Genomic DNA, 21361 nt, shown 5'->3' with positions numbered 1-21361 from the left:
TTTCGGTTTTTTCTCTGAAGAGATAGCAATCTATAGTTCAACATGTCTTTGTATCATTTAGCTTTTACAAAAAGTGTGGAAGAAAAGTAGGTGGATCTCTTGACAAATAAAGAGCCAGACACTTCGAGACAGTAAAAAAGTTCTCAAAACTGTAAGAAAACTCTAAGGTAAGACTGTGCATGACTTCATGCGTTGGGTTGAACTATAACATGCAATGAAAATTAAATGGAAATTTTTAAAATTTAACTTGCTAAATATATCTTATTTTTCAACAGATTTTAAGTAAAGTGAATGCCATCGATTCCAAATCCCCGGGAGAGGGTTAGTACAAGCGTCCAAAGAAATCCACGCCTCTTTTATCGTGACAGGCACAAGGGGTCTCGGAAAAGTGCGAGGAACTATTTTAAGGCAGTGTCAGTGACTATATACTATGGCATGCTCCAATGCCCGTAGTTGTCTGTAGATATGTGGAGAAGAAAGGTTGTGAAAAGTGATATCGTGATATATGTCAATAAACTGTAAACATTCCCAAAGAGTAATGTTCTCCTCAGCGGAACTGATGAAATGTTTGTATGTTGAAGATGTGTCAACAATTGTACCTCTTACCACTAAGGAGTTCGTTTGATCTTTACCTTTCAAGTTATTGTTATGCATATGGACATTGACATTTTGTATGATATTATTGGTTTATTAAACTTAAGACTGTTCCTATTGTATTTTTTTTATATATGACATGAGAAAGTAGACAGTGTTGTTTAATCACATCCACTGAAACTGTTGAGATAATATTGGCTTTAAAACAGTTTTTCGTGAGTTGATAATGCTAATAAGTACATTTTAAAAATACTTTTTCAATGATTGATTTTGATTTGAAAATTCCTTAAACAAATGTTAATTTTTTTTAAAATAATGATACAGAAAATAAAACCAAAAATCACATTGATGTATACGTATAATTTGCTTTAAAAAATTCAAGCCCGTTGACTTGGTCCTTAATCTAATGTACACTGAAAAAGGTTTTGAAAGTATCACTTTCTCGCATTATCAGCAAAATATTTCGATTTATTTAATATCGGTTGGTAACTAAGAGACACGATGTGTATAGAAAGCTTATTTTAACATTTGAATCATTTTCTTTTGTTTTAATTATCATAAATAGAAAGAATTGGGAATTTGTGTTTTAGACATTGCTAAAATTTTCCGTGCATTGTTGAATCGAAACATTATTTTTCTCTCGTATTTAAATGCTTCAGATAAAACACAGTCTTTTCAATACATTTGAACTTCAAAAAAATACACAGCTGCACTACCTTACAATTTTCAGACTCATAATTATCAATCTTTTGTTATACCTTGACTTAAGTACTGCCATAGAAAGGGGGGGGGGTTAAGTTTGTGTTCACGTATTAAATACATGTAGTGGGTCACGGGAAGTAACTCTAATATTATTGACATAGAGCAAGAACAGCCATGTTTAGCGGCACGGATATCAGACAGCAAAGAATTTGCTAAATTCTAATTCACACGGTACGTATTCTATTTTTAATTTACATTTTTTGTTAAACTTTGTTCAATTCCTTCAAATACGTGAAGTAAATGCCAATCCTAGACATTTTAAACAATACACTATATATTACATTGTAGAAAATTACTTTCATTTTACAAATCACATAATTAGAACGAGGAAAAAAACAACATCGTATCCATTGGCGTCTGAAGCAAATTGAAAGTGTGGGGGGGGGGGGGGGGGGGAGAGGGGCTAGACTTATAAAAACATTGACAGGCAAAAACAATAAATAAATAAAAAAGGTATTAAAAAAAACTTTAACTGCTTGCAGATATTGTCATGTCTTTTAAGGCTATTACGACAATACGTAAATTGTGCATGCGCATGCATGTTGGTGTGTAGAGGGAGGTTTACCGGGATGGTGTCCATGTTACGTGTTACGTGTTACGTGTACAGTTTGGTTACGTTTATCTTTTATTGTGAGACAAAAATATCCTGTAGAACTGAATAAGTTCTACTTATTGAAATAAATTTATGTGGACTGATTAGATATAGTTGAAAAGTATTGTGTGAATAAAGTCCTTTTAATTCTTAAAACAACCGAATGCTGTATGATATACCATTTATATATATTTGTCAAATAATGTATTTTTTCTTTCTATATATAGTAGATCAGCTATGGAACCCCGCTCTACAGCCCAGGATATTCACAGATGTGACCTTTGTGAGACCGCCATAGTACACAGCTACTGTGACTATTGTCATGTCAACCTCTGTAAGCCCTGTGTAGTTGATCACATCTCAGATGGATAGGACAAACATAAAATAGTATCTTTCAACGAACGAAGATCAACCCTCATTTATCCGAAATGTGGAACACATTCAAACAAACATTGTGAATTACATTGTAAAGATTGCAGGTCTTTTGTTTGCTCGTCTTGCATGGCATCTGAACATCACATTGGGCATAGGTTTGTAGAAGTTAAACATGAATATGAGACAAAGAAAGAAATCATCAAAAAGGATCAAGTAGAACTAGGAAACTCTATATCTCCTAAATATGAAGAAATTGCATTCGAATTGGAACATCAGCTTGCCAACCTGGATGAAGGATATGAGAAACTTACAACAGACATATCCAAACAAGGAGAGGAATGGCACAGAGAAATCGACATCGTTATCAACAAGATGAAAACTGAAATCAATGAAATAAAATTGGAACACGAGAGCATTTTGAAGAAACACTTGAATGAAATAAAACAAATGCAATCTCTTATAAAGGAAACTTTAATAGTTTTAGGGGAACTCGAAAAGTCTACTGAAATATCCACAGCCATAGAATACATATCTAAGATAAAAACCTTCAGCAAGCTTCCACCCAGGGTAAATGTATTGTTGCCAACATTCATTCCTAAACCAATTGACCATGAGCATATATATAATTTCTTTGGACAGATCATACCATTACGTTATGCCATACAAGAATATGTATTGTCAATAACCCAACCAAAGACTTCAGTCAAAGAGCTGCTGGATAAACCTGAACTTGTTGCCACAATACAGACTGGGTATTGTAATCTATACAGTGTATCCTGTTTAAATGAAGAGATATTCTGCACCAGTGGATTGAGTAGTAATATCAAATACTTTAATATAAACGGTAATTTGCTCCGTACGATTATAACAAAATTTTGGGGGCGCCCAATTGATATAGCTGTTGACGGTGATGGGGATCTACTGTACTGTGACTGGGGAACAAAGACAGTGCTTAATGTAAAGAATGAACAAACAGAAGAGTTGATCAGATTACAGGTATGGATACCTGTCAATCTGTGTGTCACCTCTACTGGTGATCTCCTGGTTACCATGTACAGTGATGATGCAACTCAATCTAAAGTTGTCCGTTACACTGGGTCTAACAAAAAACAAACTATTCAATTTGATGATGAAGGTAAACCTTTGTACTCCGGTAATAGTTTTATGAAATACATCACTGAGAATAGAAACCATGACATTTGTGTTGCTGATTATAAGGCTGGTGCAGTAATGGTGGTTAATGAGGCCGGACAACTAATATGGAGATACACTGGTCATCTCTCAACTACCAAGAGCAAACCTTTCAAACCCCAGGGAATCGCAACAGACAGTCAGGGTCGTATCCTGACAGCAGACAGTCACAACCATTGTATCCACATTCTGGATCAGGATGGACAGTTTCTCAGTTACATAGATAACTGTGATTTAATAGATCCTTTAGGTCTATGTGTGGACATTAATGATAACCTTTTTGTTTGTGACTGCGCTAACGGCAATGTCAAAAAAATCAAGTATTCGCAAGACATTTAACACTTGGGATAAATTAGTCTAAATGTGACATTCCCCCTTGATTTTTTACATGATCTTCAAACATATACGTGTACATGTAGTTCAGTGCAGCTCAAAATATTATCTACTTTGGGTTTTATGGATATTGATCATGTGACCGTCCGTATTTATATCATCAATGAAAGTAAAATAATGACTCATTATTCCTATGGTGAAACAAATTGTGCAAATACATATTTACTTAAATTTCTTATAAATAAAAAAAAATATAACATGTTAATTAGGTATTTTGCATAATTGAAAATGAAATATTGGATCCAATACGCACTAACAATCCTGGTTTAACAGTCTTGGTGGACAACACAACAGCACACGAATTTCCTTAATAAAAAAATCAATACAATGTAGATATTCTATAGTGTTTTCCAAATATCTCCGAATTTCTCGCCAGTTACGCATGATTTGAATAAGTAAGGTAGAAGAGTGAGAATGCACAGACCCCAAGCAAATAATCACTTAAAAATGGCGACAGTGCAAGAAGTGGAATAGAAAAATATTCCAAGACTCGAAGTTCGACGATATTTAACCTCCCTGCACCGCAGATGGCTCACAATACTAAATGAAGGCGATGGTCAAACACAGAAATGACTATGGATAATGAATTCAATCCAAAGAACTGTTCAAAGCTAATATGGCTATTAAACCCATTTAAAAAGATAATAAGAAACTTTGGTATCTTTTTGCTATTACCATTATGATATATTATTTTGATTCAATAACCTTTGATATATAAACAACAAATTATTCCGACTTTACCCCCTTGTTTTGTTTAGTATAATGAATACGAAAATATTTACCAAAATTAAACAAGAGGCCCATGGGCCACATCGCCCACCTGAACAACAAATGGCATAATGATATAAATTAAGCTTAATGGAGTCACAATACAAACTATCTGGACAATGTGGTGTAATACTTGTCGATCATGGATAAAAAAATAATAAATAAATACATCTGGGCAAATGATCTTTGTTGTTTGATAAATATGCTAACTTATCGCCTGTGTGTGTATTATTTGCAATCTAAATACGAGCATTTACAGGCTTAAAACAGTCAAACCTTCCTTACCCGTATTTATTATCATTAAACTATAAAAGGATCAAATTTAAAGTGCTTTTAAAATGTGTTCATGGGACAATGTTGAAATTCACATTTGGACCCCAAAGTCATTCCAGTGACGTCAGAGTTCCATCTAATGGGGGTGTAACTGAGACTTTCCCCACAAGGACCGTGATTGTAGGAATGGATGGAAGTGAGGACTCCAGATTTGTGTTTCATTGTAAGTACATGACAAATTTGTTTCAGTTTAGGGTTTTTATTGATGGCTCATTTTTTGCTTACATGTATCACTGTAAGCGGTGTGTTTGAGACTTGAGTTTAACAATTTGATTTCCTGTTGAACAGATGAGACAAAAATTTACACATAATTATATATCATTTATATGATCATCAAAATTGTGATAATGATTGATGTGGGTATCCAGAAAATTGTTCAAGGGGGGGTATCTAAGATGCCGTAGGTAGGGGTTGCCCATGGCATATTTGCGGTGAAAATTTTACTCTCATGGAAATTTAAGAAATGTTGATTTTTTCAGGAACGCCCCCCCCTTTCCACCGATATGCGCATTCTGATTCATTTTACTTAAGTTGTACATCCGAATGCTAAATATTTGTTGTTAAGAAGCCACATGAATTAACCACAACGTATGTATATGTAAACAAGGATAAAGAAGAAATGAGAAATGTCAGAACAAGCGTACAGTATTTTTATTAGGAAAATAAATGAAGATATATTTAATACAACCTTTTTTGTCCCTGTTATACAATTAATTTTTGCCGTGAAGAAAAACTAAATGTCTGGACCTGAAGGTAAGCCTACTATAGCGTTAAAGGTTAAAGGAGCATATATTAATATTGTACAAAATTGCAAGACTGTGCCTAACTGGTTTTAGGTTTCTTACAAAAGATATTAAATGTGGATGGCCTCTAAATTAGCTCTGTCAAAATTAATTGGAAATGCGCTCAGGAGGTGATGATCGGCCCCGGTTCTGGCAGTGAGACGTGTGGTGGTGGGGGGGGGGGAGGGTTAAGGGGTGGGAGAGGGGGTGGGGGTTTATACGTATACATGTAGTTAATACAGTGACATGAAGAGTTAGATTTTTTTTAAATGAAGGTCTTTAAATAATAATGTTGTTTTTTTGTTTCTCCCCAGGGTACGTGCAGAATATTCACAGGCCCGGGGACAGGGTTGTTAATGTTTTCTCCGCGGATTTCCATTCGGAGCACGACTCCAGGTGGCTATTTTGTAAGTGAACAAACGCTGAATGGTTATGGCTAATTTTACATTCTATTGATCTCAATCCAAAATATATTAGTAAATGTATGAAAATATTCAAATATTTCAAATCTGAAATATATATAATGTATGTATCTTAACAAATGCAATATATATATATTTCAGATTTGAAATATTTCTATGTATCTTAGTATTGTTCAAATTCAAACGAAAAAAAATGTATGTATCTTCAATGAATTATAGTAAATAGCTTTAAGATTTAAAGTAGACCTGATGGCTACATAAAATGAATTTGTTGACCGGTCAGTCTCCTTACATTTGCTGTGATATTTTCTTATGATCGAAGCTGATCTTTCGTTATCTGCATGCCTTTGATCGTATCTTCAATCTTTCATCAATATAACAGTGCATTATATTAATAAGTAAGACGTCTTCATTTTTTTCTTCATAAAAACACAAAGTGAATATTCATTATCTAGAAATATTGATGATGAAAAAGGTTTATGATAGTACTTCTCCCTTAAAATTATGATCATGCATTCTAGTATTACATTTAGTTCGGAAACTAGGGGATAGCCATCAAAACAATATGATTAAAAAAATATTATGCAGATTTTGCCGAGCCTTAACTCTATATGATCATAGAAAATAGATACGATAATGGCCTATACTTACATAAATATACAAAGTCGAATAATGTTTGTGACAAAATTACAGTGTATGTAAGCGATGTTTATGACCAAAACTCATCTATAAATCATGGCCGATAGTAAATTGCAATTACCACCTCTCTCAGCGCTCGTAAAATCAATTTACCGCCGGTCATGGTATTCACAGCTGTTGGGGGGAGCGCTATACATTGACAATAAAGCTGATATGATTTCCTAGATTGGCGCAATATTAAAGAGAAATTTATATACCAATGTTGGTCTGTTATCAGTATAACACACATATTGGAGTTTGACTTCTGGAATACAAACAGATGCGGGCTACAGGGCATCGGGGCCTTTCGATGAGGACTGTATATTAAGTGAACGATTTTAATCTAGATTGCCTTAAAACAATAGCATTTTGCATACGGTAGATGTATGGTTTAACTTTTCTCGAACAAATTTCACTAAACTGGCTTCTTTTACAATTTAATCATACTTTAATTGCTGCTTTTATGGCAAAATTGGCAATCTTAAAAATGAGATACATGTACAATATTACATGTACTAGTACTCTATATTAATTAGCATCAGTTATATGACACAAAATACAATAATGGATATATCCTTAAGAAAATCTGAGTGAATATTGCAAAAAAAAAAAAATCTACTAAAGTTATAATCTAAAAATTACAAATAACTTGTATTATAATCTTAAGTTTGTGATTTCCAGGTATTATATCTTGTGTTTTTTGCCCAAGAGATTTTAAAACTGACGTATTTTCATACAGACTACTAAATAAACCGAACATTTGCTATTACATGTACAACAGAATAGGATACATTCAATGTACCAGTCTTAAAAGCATTTTCATTTCGTCTTTCCTTTCATCTTTGGTTTGCATCATTTACATCCCCTGGTTCTACTATTTATAACAGGATACACGAGTATATACATGTAGGTAGCGAAACAACTGACATACCATATATGTCCTAGATGTGTACCTTAATGACCAGCTAGTCTTTTCATCATTTGATAACGTGTTTAATGACCCCCAACGTTATTGATGGTCCGTGTCAGACGTGGAAGTCTAGGCGGTAGGGGGAAAGGTGGGGGGGGGGGGGTAGGTAAACAACATTTGCTTACTGATACAATTGAATTTTACTTCATTCTCATAATGAGAATAACATAATATTCATTTAATTCTTTCAAATTGTTATTTGTACTGTGCCACACCCAGTTAATGAACAAACCTGGCCGGTATACATAAGTACACACAGGACATAAATCAAATTAGGAAAGTTTTTAGATATACTGTATGCAGGAAAGATTTCGTGAATTTTATAATACTTAAGGAACATTTTAATTTGTTTCACACAGGAAGAATTATATAACGATGTACATTGTCATTGTATGCTCAATGTTTTGTACTTTAACATGATTTAAACTGATTGTGTACCATTATAATATTGGACTATGAAAGGAGGATGCAGAATACACTTGTTATAATATTTGTGATAAATTTCAAGTGCTCTCTTTCATGATATTATTCAGGTCACGAGCAAATATTTTAAATTTTGAACACATAAATAGTTGATTAAAAAAAAAACCCAATAAAGAACCTTAATCAAGGTATATTAAGGTTGTCTAAACAAATTCAGTAATAAAAGCCTATTTACCTGGTTGTTAAATAGAAATACATGTACATGTATATTGTGGTGAAAAGTTCAGTACATTGCAGAAAACCACAAGATTGGTATTTTGCACATTGTGAAAATAAGATTCTATTTGGGCTTTTTTCTCTGAAGAGATAGCAATCTACATTCCAACGTGTCTTTTTATTTTTAGCTTTTACAGAAAGTGTGGAAAAAAAAGTACGTGGATCTCTTGACAAAGAAAGAGCAAGACACCTCGAGACAGTAAAAAAATTCTCAAAACTGTTAGAAAACTCCAAGGTAAGACTGTGCATGACTTCATACGTTGGGTTGAACTATAACATGCAATGAAAATTCTCGATAAATGGCAATTTTTAAAATTGACTAGCTAAATATATCTTATTTTTCAACAGATTTTAGGTGAAGTCAACGCCATCGATTCCAAATCCCCGGGAGAGGGTATAGTACAAGCTGCCAAAGAAATCCACGCCTCTTTTATCGTGACCGGCACAAGGGGTCTCGGAAAAGTGCGAAGAACTATTTTAGGCAGTGTCAGTGACTATATACTGAGGCACGCTCCAATGCCCGTAGTTGTTTGTAGATATGTGGAGAAGAAAGGTTGTGAAAAGTGATATCGTGATAGATGACAATTAAACTGTAAACATTCCTAAAGAATAGTGTTGTCCTGAGCGGAACTGATGAAATGTCTGTATGTTGAAGATGTGTCAACTATTGAACCTCTTACCACTATGGAGTTCGTTTGAACTTTACCTTTCAAATTATTGTTATGCATATGGACATTGTCATTTTGTATGATATTATTGTTTAATAAAATTAAGACTGTACCCATTGTATTTTATTATATATGACATGACAAGTGCAGTTTAATCACATCCACAGAAACTGTACAGATAATATTGGCCTTAAACACAGTTTTTCGTGAGTTGATAATGTTGATAAGTATATTTTCAGATTTTTTTTTAATGATTGATTTTATATAGCTAAAACCCGTAAATTTAAATTCTTTAAACAAATGTTAGAAAAATATCAAAATAATGATAAAGATATTAAAACAAAAAATCACATTGATGTACGCTCGAAGCGCGTTGACTTGGTCCTTAATTTAATGCACATTAAAAAAAATATTTTTAAAGTATCACTTTTTCGCATTATCAGGAAAGTATTTGGATAATTGGCTAGTAACTAAGACAGACGATGTGTATAAGAAAGCTTAACTCAACATTTGAATCAAAATGTTTGTTTGAATAATTATACATGTAAACAGAATGAATAGGGAATCTGTGTTCAAGACAATGTTAAAATTTTCCGTGCAATATTGATCGAAGTATTATTTTTTTTGTCTCGTATTTAAATGCTTCAGCTAAAATATCGTCTTTTCAATACATTTGAACTTCGAGAAATTGCAAAACTACACTAACTTCTATCATTGACTTACTGCCATAGAAAGAGAGAGGGGGGGGGTCCACGTATTAAATAGTGGGTCACGGGAAGTAACTCTAATTATCGGTTATAAATGAGAACACAAAGCAAGATCAGCCATATTTAGCGGCACAGATATCAGACCGTAAAGAATAGGTTGAATTCTAATTAACACGGTATGTATCTTTTTTTATTTATATTTTTTGCTAATTTTTGTTTAATTCCTTCAAACACGTGAAGTAAATGCCAATTCTAGAAATTTTCAACAATACACTATATTATATGACATTGTAGGAAATTACTTTCATTTTACAAATCACAATGACATATACATGTATATGAATGGGTGAAATACAACACCGTATCCAAATTAACTGTAACTGCATATATTGTCATGCCGTTTAAGGCTATTACGACAATACATACATTGTAAATTGTACATGCATGTTGGTGTGTATAGGGGGTATTCCGGGAAGGTGTCCATGTTACATGTTACGAGTACAGTTATTTTTCGTTTATCTTATATTGTGTGTCAATAATATCCTGTAGAAATAAGCTTTACTAATAATTTGTTGTTGTAATAAGTGTATGTAGACTGATATAATTAAGAAGTATTGACTGTGTACATCAAGTTCTATTTATTCTTTTATAACCAGAGTTAAAGTATATTTGAAATAGATAATACTATCAGTTCTCCAGGTATAGCCAAGGAGCTACTGGGATTTACCCTGCGTTGTATTCCATACACCCTGAGGCTGCAACTTTCCCCAGTATAATGTAAAGTTTAATGAGGAAAATTAATAAATTATTTGTCACCCCCTCCTAACCTTATTTTCTATTGATATGAATAAATGATTTTCAGCACAATTTCAATTAATATTAATTGATTTTCAAGTTGCGAAGCACTGCTAAGCAATATAAATTTAAAATTTGTGTAACATGGTCAATAAATTCGTTATCCAGGCCCAGCCAAGAGTGAACGGGGATTTACTCCGAATTGTACATGTATTTAATACACCATCCCACCTTCGGCATCAAGGTGTATGGAATACAACCCGGTACAAATCCTCGTACGTCAATGATTGGGCCTGGAAAACTAATATTCTATATGATATATCATTTAGGTATTATATATATCATTTTTTATTAACAATTATCTCTTTAGTATTTGTTTATAATTTTGTAGATAGATCCTCGTTCTAGTGCCCAGGATATACACCGATGTGACCTTTGTGAGACCGCCATAGTACACAGCTACTGTGACTTTTGTCATGTCAACCTCTGCAAGCCCTGTATACTAGATCACATCTTAGATGGATATGACAAACATACAATTGGGCCTTTCCATGAACGAAGATCAACCTTCTTTTATGCGAAATGTAGAACACATTCAAACACACATTGTGCATTACATTGTAAAGATTGCAGGTCTTTTGTTTGTTCTTCTTGCATGGCATCTGAACAACACATTGGGCATAGGTTTGTAGAAGTTAAACATGAATATGAGACAAAGAAAGAAATCATCAAAAAGGATAAAGTAGAACTAGGAAACTCTATTTCTCCTAAATATGAAGAAATTGCACTCGAAGTGGAAAATCAGCTTGCCAACCTGGAAGAAGGATACGAAAAACGTAGAACAGAAATATCAAAACAAGGAGAAGAATGGCTCAGAGAAATCAACATCGTTATTAACAAGATGAAAACTGAAATCAATGAAATAAAATTGAAACACGGAAGCATTTTGCAGAAACACTTGAGTGAAATCAAACATATGCAATCTCTTATTCAGGAAACTTTAATAGTTTTAGGGGAACTCGAGAAGTCTACTGAAATGATTACAGCTATAGAATACATATCTAAAATAAAAACATTCAGCAAGTTTCCACCCAGGGTAAATGTATTGCTGCCAACATTCATTCCTAAACCAATTGACCATGAGCATTTATATAATTTCTTTGGACAGATCATACCATTATGTAATGCCATGCAAGAACATGTACTGTCAATAAACCAACCAAAGACTTCAGTCAGAGAGCTGCTGGAGAAAGCTGAACCTGTTGCCACAATACAGACTGGGTATTATAAACTATACAGTGTAATCTGTTTAAATGAAGAAATATTCTGGACCTGTGGTGGAGTGAGTAGCGATATCAAATGCTTTGATGTAAAAGGTAATCTCCTCCGTACGATTAAAACAAAATCAGAGGTGAACCCAAATGATATAGCTGTTGACGGTGATGGGGATCTACTGTACTCTGACTGGGGAACAAAGACAGTGAACAAAGTAAAGAATGGACAGACAGAAGAGTTGATAAGATTACACGGATGGAAACCTAGTAGACTGTGTGTCGCCTCTGCAGGTGATCTTCTTGTTACCATGTACAGTGATGATAAAACTCAATCCAAAGTTGTCCGTTACTTTGGATTGAAAGAAAAACAAACGATTCAATTTGATGATGAAGGTAAACCTCTGTACTCAGGTAATGGCTCTATGAAATATATCACCGAAAATAGAAACAATGATATTTGCGTTGCTGATAATGCGGCTGGTGCAGTAGTGGTGGTTAATGAGGCTGGAAAACTAAGATGGAGATACACCGGTCAGCGCTCACCTACGAAGAACAAACATTTCAAACCCCAGGGAATCACTACAGACAGTCAGAGTCGTATCCTTACAGCAGACGATGACAACCATTGTATCCACATTCTAGATCAAGATGGACAGTATCTCTGTTACATTGATAAGTGTGATTTAAGCAATCCTTTAGGCTTATGTGTGGACAATAATGATAACCTTTTTGTTTGTGATTACGCGAACAGCAATGTCAGAAAAATCAAGTATTCCAAAGACATTTAACATTTGTGTTATAATAGTCTAAATGTGACACCCCCCCCCCCCCTTGATTATTAACATGATATTCAAACATGTACGTGTACGTGTAATTCATTGACATTTTGTATGATATTATTGGTTGATTAAACTTTAGACTGCTCCTATTGTGTTTTATTATCATAGGTATGACATGAGATAGTAGACAGTGTATGCAGTTTAATTACATCCACAGAAACTAAACTGAAGATGTTAGCCTTTAAAACAATTTTTCGTGAATTGGTAATGCTGATAAATATATCTAAAGAACTTCAGGAAAATGCACAGCTACACTAACCTTCTTATTTGCAGACATTTATGTATCTACATTTGGTTGTTCTTTGACGTACTGCCATAGACAGGGGGAGGGGGTAAGATTCTCTTGTATTTTGTGTCCACGTATTAAATCGTTGGTCACGGGAAGTAACTCTAATATTATTGACTAAGAACATCCAGTCAGGTGATAACACAGAGCAAGATCAGCCATGTTTAGCGGCACAGATATCAGACCGTAAAGAATTTGTTAAATTCTAAATGAGACGGTATGTATTCTTTTTTTATTTTCCTTTTTATTAAATTTTGTTTAATTCCTTCAAATACGTGAAGTAAATGCCAATCCTAGACATTTTAAACAATACACTATATATTACATTGTAGAAAATTACTTTCATTTTACAAATCACATAATTATAAAGGGGTGAAATACAACACCGTATCCAGTGCCGTCGGAAGCAAATTGAAATTTGGGGGAGGGGTGGGGCTAGACTTATCAAAAATATTGACAGGCAAAGAAATAAATAAATAAAAAATAAAAAGGTATCCAAATTAACTTAAACTGCATGCAGATATAGTCATATCTTTTAAGGCTTTTACGTCAATACATAAATTGTGCATGTGCATGCATGTTGGTGTTTAGAGGGAGTATTCCGGGAAGGTGTCCATGTTACATGTACAGTTATTTTTCGTTTATCTTAATTAGTGTGTCAATAATATCCTGTAGAAATAAGCTTTACTAAATTTTTGTTAATTGTAATAAGTTTATGAAGACTGATTTAATTAGGAAGCATTGACTGTGTACATAAAGTTCTATTTATTCTTTTATAACCAGAGTTTAAGTATATTTGAAATAGAAAATACTATTAGCTGTCCAGGTCTAGTCAAGAGTCTACGGGGATTTACCCCGGGTTGTATTCCTTCAGGCCGCAGCTTTTCGCAATATAAAATAACGTTTAGTGAGGAAAATGAATGTTATTTGTCAAAATCCCTCTTTCTTGATATTCTATTGGCATTAATAAATGTTTTTTTAGCACAATTTTAATTATTAGCTATTGATTTTGAAGTTGCAAAGCACTGGTAAACAATATAAATTTAAAATTGTGTAACATACATGTATATAGGCAATTAATTCGTTATCAAGGCCCAACGAAGAGTAAACAGGGATTTACCACGGGTAGTATTTTAAACACCCTTCGGCATCAATGTGTACGGAATACAACCCGGGGTAAACGCCCATTCGTCAATGATTGGGCCTGGATAACTACTATTCTGTATAATATATCATTTAGATATTATATATATTATATTTGATTAACAAATGGTTATTTGGTATTTGTCTATAATTTTGTAGATAAACTATGGATCCTCGTTCTAGTGCCCAGGATGTGCACCGATGTGACCTTTGTGATACCGCCATAGTACACAGCTACTGTGACTTTTGTCATGTCAACCTTTGCAAGCCCTGTGTTGTAGATCACATCTCAGATGGATATCATAAACATACAATTGTGCCTTTCCATGAACGAAGATCAACCCTCATTTATCCCAAATGTGGAACACATTCAAACAAACATTGTGCATTACATTGTAAAGATTGCAGGTCTTTTGTTTGTTCTTCTTGCATGGCATCTGAACAACACATTGGGCATAGGTTTGTAGAAGTTAAACATGAATTTGAGACAAAGAAAGAAATCATCAAAAAGGATAAAATAGAACTAGGAAACTCTATTTCTCCTAAATATGAAGAAATTGCATTCGAATTGGAAAATCAGCTTGCCAACCTGGATGAAGGATATGAGAAACTTACAACAGAAATATCAAAACAAGGAGAGGAATGGCACAGAGAAATCGATATCGTTATAAACAAAATGAAAACTGAAATCAATGAGATAAAATTGAAACAAGAGAGTATTTTGAAGAAACACTTGAATGAAATAAAACATATGCAATCTCTCATAGAGGAGACGTTAATAGTTTTAGGGGAACTCGAGAAGTCTACTGAAATGATTACAGCTATAGAATACATATCTAAAATAAAAACATTCAGCAAGCTTCCACCCAGGGTAAATGTATTGCTGCCAACATTCATTCCTAAACCAATTGACCATGAGCATTTATATAATTTCTTTGGACAGATCATACCATTATGTAATGCCATGCAAGAAAATGTACTGTCAATAAACCAACCAAAGACTTCAGTCATAGAGCTGCTGGAGAAAGCTGAACCTGTTGACACAATACAGACTGGTTATTATAATCTATACAGTGTAACCTGTTTAAATTAAGAAATATTCTGGACCTGTGGTGGAGTGAGTAGCGATATCAAATGCTTTGATGTAAAAGGTAATCTCCTCCGTACGATTAAAACAAAATCAGAGGTGAACCCAAATGATATAGCTGTTGACGGTGATGGGGATCTACTGTACTCTGACTGGGGAACAAAGACAGTGAACAAAGTAAAGAATGAACAAACAGAAGAGTTGATCAGATTACAGGTATGGAGACCTTTCAATCTGTGTGTCACCTGTACTGGTGATCTTCTGGTTACCATGTACAGTGATGATGAAACTCAATCCAAAGTTGTCCGTTACTCAGGATCTACAGAAAAACAAACCATTCAGTTTGATGATGAAGGTAAACCTTTGTACTCATGTAATAGTTTGATGAAATACATCACCGAGAACAGAAACAATGACATTTGTGTTGCTGATTATAATGCTGGTGCAGTAGTGGTGGTTGATGAGTCCGGGAAACTAAGATGGAGATACAGCGGTCATCGCTCAACTACCAAGAACAAACCTTTCCAACCCCAGGGTATCACAACAGACAGTCAGAGTCGTATCCTGACAGCAGACAGTGAGAACCATTGTATCCATATTCTGGATCAGGATGGACAGTTTCTACGTTACATAAATAAATGTGGTTATAAAGATCCTGTAGGTCTATGTGTGGACAATAATGATAACCTTTTTGTTTGTGATTACGCAAACGGCAATGTCATAAAAATTAAGTATTCCAAAAACATTTAACACTTGTGTCAAAATACTTTAAATGTGACATTCCCCTTTTATTATTGACTTGATCTTCAAACATGAGTGTGTAGTTCAGTTGCAGTTCAAAATATTATCTACTTTGGGTTTTATGGATATTGATCATATGACTGCCCGAACTTATACATGTATCATCCATGAGAATAAAATAAAGATTCATTATTCCTAAGGTGAAATAAATTAAACAAATACATATCTACTTAAATTTACTGTATTATTAAAGAAAAAAGATATAATTGGGTTGTATATAGTTCAATTGCAGTTTAAATTATATCTACTTTGGGTTTTACGGATATTGATTTTGTGACCGCCCGTATTTATACCATTCATGAGAGTTAAAAAATGATTTATTATTCCTAAGGTGAAATAAATTGTGCAGATACATATCTACCTATATTTTATATAAATTAAAAAAAAAAATGGATGTTAATGGGGTATTTTACATAATTTAAAATGAAATATTGGAGCCAATACGCACCAACAATCTTGATTAAACAGTCCTGGTGAACACACAACAGCAAATGAATTTCGAATTCCCTAACCAAAAATATCAAAACAGCGTGGACATTCTAAAGTGGCTCTCAAATATCTCCGGATCTCTCGCCAATTAAGCATGTTTTGAATAAGTTATGTAGAGGAGTGAGAATTTACAGGCCTTAGGCAAATGAATTTTAATGTCAGATTAAAATATTTCCTACATTTGAATATTAATGTGGTGTATCATTTTCATTGCAGGAAAACTTTAAATCTGATGTACGTAGTACGTACGCTTATCGCTAGCATCACACTCATCCCAAATAATTTAAAAAGGTTAAAATTAAAATCGGATTTATGCTTATATCATCTTTGTGTCCGAATTTTTTTTTTAATAAAATCAATAAAATTGAAGAAACAAATCTGAGCTTTTTTGATTTTTAATTAATCGTCAATTAACTAATGTTCAAAAGACGTCCAACATTTTTAACAAACTTAAGTATTAAAACTGTAGCAAAATATACTTATACGGACATTTTTTTAAGGTCTATTTGGATTAGAGATTATACCATAAAAGGAACCACATTAGAAATACTAATACTTTTCTCATCATAATTAGATAATTATAACTTAAATTATAAATATTCAAGTAACACGATATCACCGTTTTTGTTAGGATACAACCTCTATAAACAACGGGATTATATCCTCGTTAAAACGAAAATACATCGTGTTTGATTTTATCTTACTTTATACAAATAAGCTTATCAACTACTCCTACTGATATTTAGATATACACGAGACTAAGAAATAATCCCCTTTAACCGTTGGTTTAATAATTGATAATTTTGCGACTCAAAGAATTAATGTCTGGTTACTCAGAAATTATGTTTTTTCTGTGATCGAAAACTTAACGAACTTATTAAGGTTGCAACAACTGAACAGTATCGGCTGCTTTAAACAACTTTAGACCTATTTGGATTTTTGGACAAGTAAGGATTCTGATCAGTGAACCTACGGACAACTGGTCCGTGATGAGACGTGCAAATAAAAGTACAATTCTGCAATCAAAATGGTCATTTTGCAATGCCTACTCTAAAATATTGTTTTGCTCTTTTGGCAACTTCTTTTTTTTTCAGTTGGACGTAGCGTAGGATAAATAATAAGCTCAATGAACATTTTTGTTTCAACGTTCTAGATAATTTATCATTGGGTAAACTTTCAGTCAGGTGATCACACACATAGCAGGATCAGCCATTATAAGCGGCAAAGATACCTGCGCGTGGATAACATGTTAAACGTTTGTTAACACGGTATGCATTTCTTTTTATAACTTTTTTTCATTTGCTTTAAAGTCAGTCTTCAAATTTTTAGTAGTGGTTAACACATTTTTCAATAAAACCCTTTGAAATTTACTTTCACTTAACAAATAACATATAAATAAGAAGGGGCAAAATACACTAAAGTAACATAAACTGATTTGAGTATTGACTATAACAGTGCGATTGAAGTTTTTATTATGCCTCGAGCGATGTCTTTGAGACCGACACGTCAAATACCAAAGAAATATGTTTGTGCATATATGTTGGTGGGGGAGGGTATTCCGATAAGGTATTCATGTCACAGTTAAATACCAAGCCTATATTTTTATCTTTGTTTGTTAACATTTTCCTTTAGAAAAAAAAAACTTGACGTATAACAGAAGTAAGTGTCTGTGGACTAATATAGATATAATTGTGAACGCGCCGTTCTATATTTATTTTTATATTTTTTAAATGATATATTTGATTTACCAAACGAATTTTAAGTCTTCAGTCTAATTTTGTAGAACAACTATGGATCCTCCATCTAGTGCCCAAGATGTTCACCGTTGTGACCTTTGTGAAAATGCCATAGTACATAGCTATTGTGACTTTTGTCATGTTAACCTCTGCAAGCCCTGTATAGGTGATCACATCTCTGATGGATATCATAAACATAAAATAGTTCTTTTCAAAGAACGAAGATCAACCCTCATTTATCCGAAATGTGGAACTCATCTTCACAAAAATTGCGAATTTCAGTGTAAGGATTGTGACTACACTTTAGTTTGCTCTTCTTGCATGGCATCTGAAACACACGAAGGACATAGGTTTGTAGAAGTTACATATGAATATCAAACAAAAAAAGAAATCATCGAGAAAGATAGTGAAGAATTAGAAAAAAATATTTCTCCTAAATATGAAGAAATTGCACATGATTTGGAAAATCAGCTTGCCAACCTAGATGGAGGATATGAGAAAATAACATCAGAAATATCCAAACAAGGAGAAGAATGGCACAGAGAAATCGAAATCATTATCAATCAAATGAAAAGTGAAATCAATGAGATAAAAATGAAACACAAATACATATTACAAAAACATTTGGATGAAATAAACGAGATAGAGTCTCTTATGAAGAAATCATTACTTAACCTAAAAGAGCTTGCTAAGTCCACAGAAGTATCTTCTACCATTGAATACAGCTCTAAGATCAGAGAGTTCAGCAAGCTTCCACCTAAGCTACAGGTTCTACTCCCTACATTCATTCCAAATCCAAAAGACCGCGGGAAGCTGTGTAGCATGTTTGGACAGTTCACAACGTTATTTACTGCTACTGTAGAAAACCCTTTGTCATTAAATCAACCCAACATTTCAGTCAGAGAACTACTTGATAAACCAGAGCTTGTGGCTAAAATACAGACTGGGTATACAAATCTTCGCAGTGTAGCCTCTTTAAACGATGAGCAAATTTGGACAAGTGGATTGACCAGTGATATAAAATGTTTAAACATAAGAGGTTCACTCGTCCAGGCAATCCATACAAAATCAGGAAAATGCCCTAATGATATAGCTGTAGACAGTGATGGGGACATCCTGTACTCTGACGGGACAACACAGACAGTGAACAAAGTAAAGAATGGACGGACAAATGAGATAATCCGATTACAGGGATGGAAGCCAAATAATCTCTGTGTCAGCACTACTGGTGATCTCTTAGTTACCATGCGCAAAGATGATTACTCTGAATCCAAAGTTGTACGTTACTCGGGGTCTACAGAGACACAAACTATTCAATTTGATGATAAAGGTAAACCTCTGTACTCGGGGAATTATAAAATTAAATACATCACTGAGAACAGAAACCATGACATATGTGTAGCCGACTTTGAGGCTGGTTTAGTAGTGGTGGTTAATCAAGATGGGAAACTTAGATGGAAATACACTGCCCATCCCCTAATGACCAAGAACAATCCATTTAAACCCTATGGTATAGCAACAGACAGCCATTGTCGTATCTTGACAGCAGACAGTGACAACCATTGCATCCATATTCTGGATCATAATGGAAAGTTTCTCCGTTACATTGATAACTGTGATCTGAAGGATCCGTTTGGCTTGTTTGTGGACAACAATGACATTCTGGTTGTTTGTGATTTTGGTGAAGGCGATTTTAAGAAAATCAAGTACTCTATATAGACGCCAATGTTTAAGACCTCATAACGTTTTGTAAAGTATTCGCGAACTTTGCTTATATATATATATATATATATATATATATATATATATATATATATATATATATATATATATATATATATATATATATATATATCAGTTTAATATTCTAGAGTGTGGATTGTTAATTGCATATATAATAAAAAAAAATTAATGTTACCTGCATAATAAGAAATTATCAACCATATGTCTATCATACACATTAACTTTAAAGTGAATATCTTTAAATATAAAGGCTATTTAATGAAAATATGTGCATAAACGCTATTGTATTAGTGTATTTATCATAATGGGACTTTATATGTTAAGATAGTGCCAACTTTGTAAATGGTCAAACGAACTTGTAATGTTATGATTTTGAAGACTCTTATTGCCTTTCTAATAATAGAATGAAAATTAAATTATACATTAATTTCACAGAATTGTTATTAAAACTGCCATTGTATGTCATGCAACAATAACACGTGGATAAATGTATAAATACATTCGTATTACGTTACATTTTAATGGGGAAAAACCCAAATGTAATCTTAACAGAAATATCAATTAATTTAATATCATGATCTTTGAATGGCAATCTGATACATTTTTATTTTTAGGTAGTGCATGTACGTGTAGTGGCTTTTGTTTGTACATTAATATAAATTCGTGTGTTTCCATCATTACAAACCGAAATGATATGCGACAAATGTTGATGTCTGGATATCAACCTATAACTTGATTGGAATAAATGTGTTATAAAATGACTTTGTATTCGCTGTTCAGTTTTGGACCCGTGATAAGTTTGAATTGGCAAATTTCTGTTCGTGAATGATTTTGGTTCATATTTAAGTTTTTTTAAGTGCTTTAATAAAACTCACTGAATCAAGTCGTAGTTTAACTCGATGAATGAACCCTTTATCGGCTAAACGAGATACTGTTGATAACAAAACCAGCTGAATTGAATATTTGTGGTTTTTTTGTTGATAATGAATTGATTACTTTTTTATTGATAAATAAATTTTGTATTCTACAAAGTATACAATGTACAGTGTAAATCTATTCGGTTGTTAATTGTTGCTTTGGTACTGTACTGACCCATCGTTGAGATGGTGTCTATTAGGCTAAAAAAGTTCGGATGACTTTGCTTTGGCCTCAACCTATGATTAAGAAATGTTCATGTTGCCAAAGAACTTAAATTTAAACTCATTGCAAACCGCTTATCTAAAGGTATTATTTT

General features: G+C 33.4%; 4 protein-coding genes and 1 pseudogene across 4 annotated transcripts; all 5 read left to right on the top strand.

Moving 5' to 3' along the window:
* The first annotated feature begins 1460 nt into the window (after nucleotides 1–1460).
* Nucleotides 1461–4668, top strand: LOC128158820 (uncharacterized). The gene is made up of 2 exons (XM_052821779.1): nucleotides 1461–1527; nucleotides 2176–4668. Exon 2 carries the CDS (start codon nucleotides 2450–2452, stop codon nucleotides 3851–3853), a length of 1404 nt encoding a protein of 467 aa, XP_052677739.1. The 5' UTR covers nucleotides 1461–1527; nucleotides 2176–2449; the 3' UTR covers nucleotides 3854–4668.
* A 361-nt stretch (nucleotides 4669–5029) lies between these two features.
* Nucleotides 5030–9333, top strand: LOC128158830 (putative universal stress protein SAUSA300_1656). Its single transcript, XM_052821794.1, has 4 exons — nucleotides 5030–5171; nucleotides 6105–6197; nucleotides 8688–8794; nucleotides 8908–9333. Exons 1-4 carry the CDS (start codon nucleotides 5030–5032, stop codon nucleotides 9124–9126), a joined length of 561 nt encoding a protein of 186 aa, XP_052677754.1. The 3' UTR covers nucleotides 9127–9333.
* A 1793-nt stretch (nucleotides 9334–11126) lies between these two features.
* On the top strand, nucleotides 11127–12927 carry LOC128158826 (uncharacterized). Its single transcript, XM_052821788.1, has one exon. It carries the CDS (start codon nucleotides 11385–11387, stop codon nucleotides 12789–12791), a length of 1407 nt encoding a protein of 468 aa, XP_052677748.1. The 5' UTR covers nucleotides 11127–11384; the 3' UTR covers nucleotides 12792–12927.
* A 321-nt stretch (nucleotides 12928–13248) lies between these two features.
* On the top strand, nucleotides 13249–17012 carry LOC128158816 (uncharacterized; annotated as a pseudogene).
* Nucleotides 17013–17847: 835 nt separating this feature from the next.
* LOC128158818 (uncharacterized) lies at nucleotides 17848–20155 on the top strand. Its single transcript, XM_052821777.1, has 2 exons — nucleotides 17848–17916; nucleotides 18432–20155. Exon 2 carries the CDS (start codon nucleotides 18439–18441, stop codon nucleotides 20101–20103), a length of 1665 nt encoding a protein of 554 aa, XP_052677737.1. The 5' UTR covers nucleotides 17848–17916; nucleotides 18432–18438; the 3' UTR covers nucleotides 20104–20155.
* Nucleotides 20156–21361: the final 1206 nt, after the last annotated feature.

The sequence above is a fragment of the Crassostrea angulata genome, chromosome 8, assembly GCF_025612915.1.
Source record: "Crassostrea angulata isolate pt1a10 chromosome 8, ASM2561291v2, whole genome shotgun sequence".
Taxonomy (NCBI): Eukaryota; Metazoa; Mollusca; class Bivalvia; order Ostreida; family Ostreidae; genus Magallana; species Magallana angulata.
Note: the sequence above shows the minus strand (reverse complement) of the source record. Positions and strands in the feature narration are given on the sequence as shown.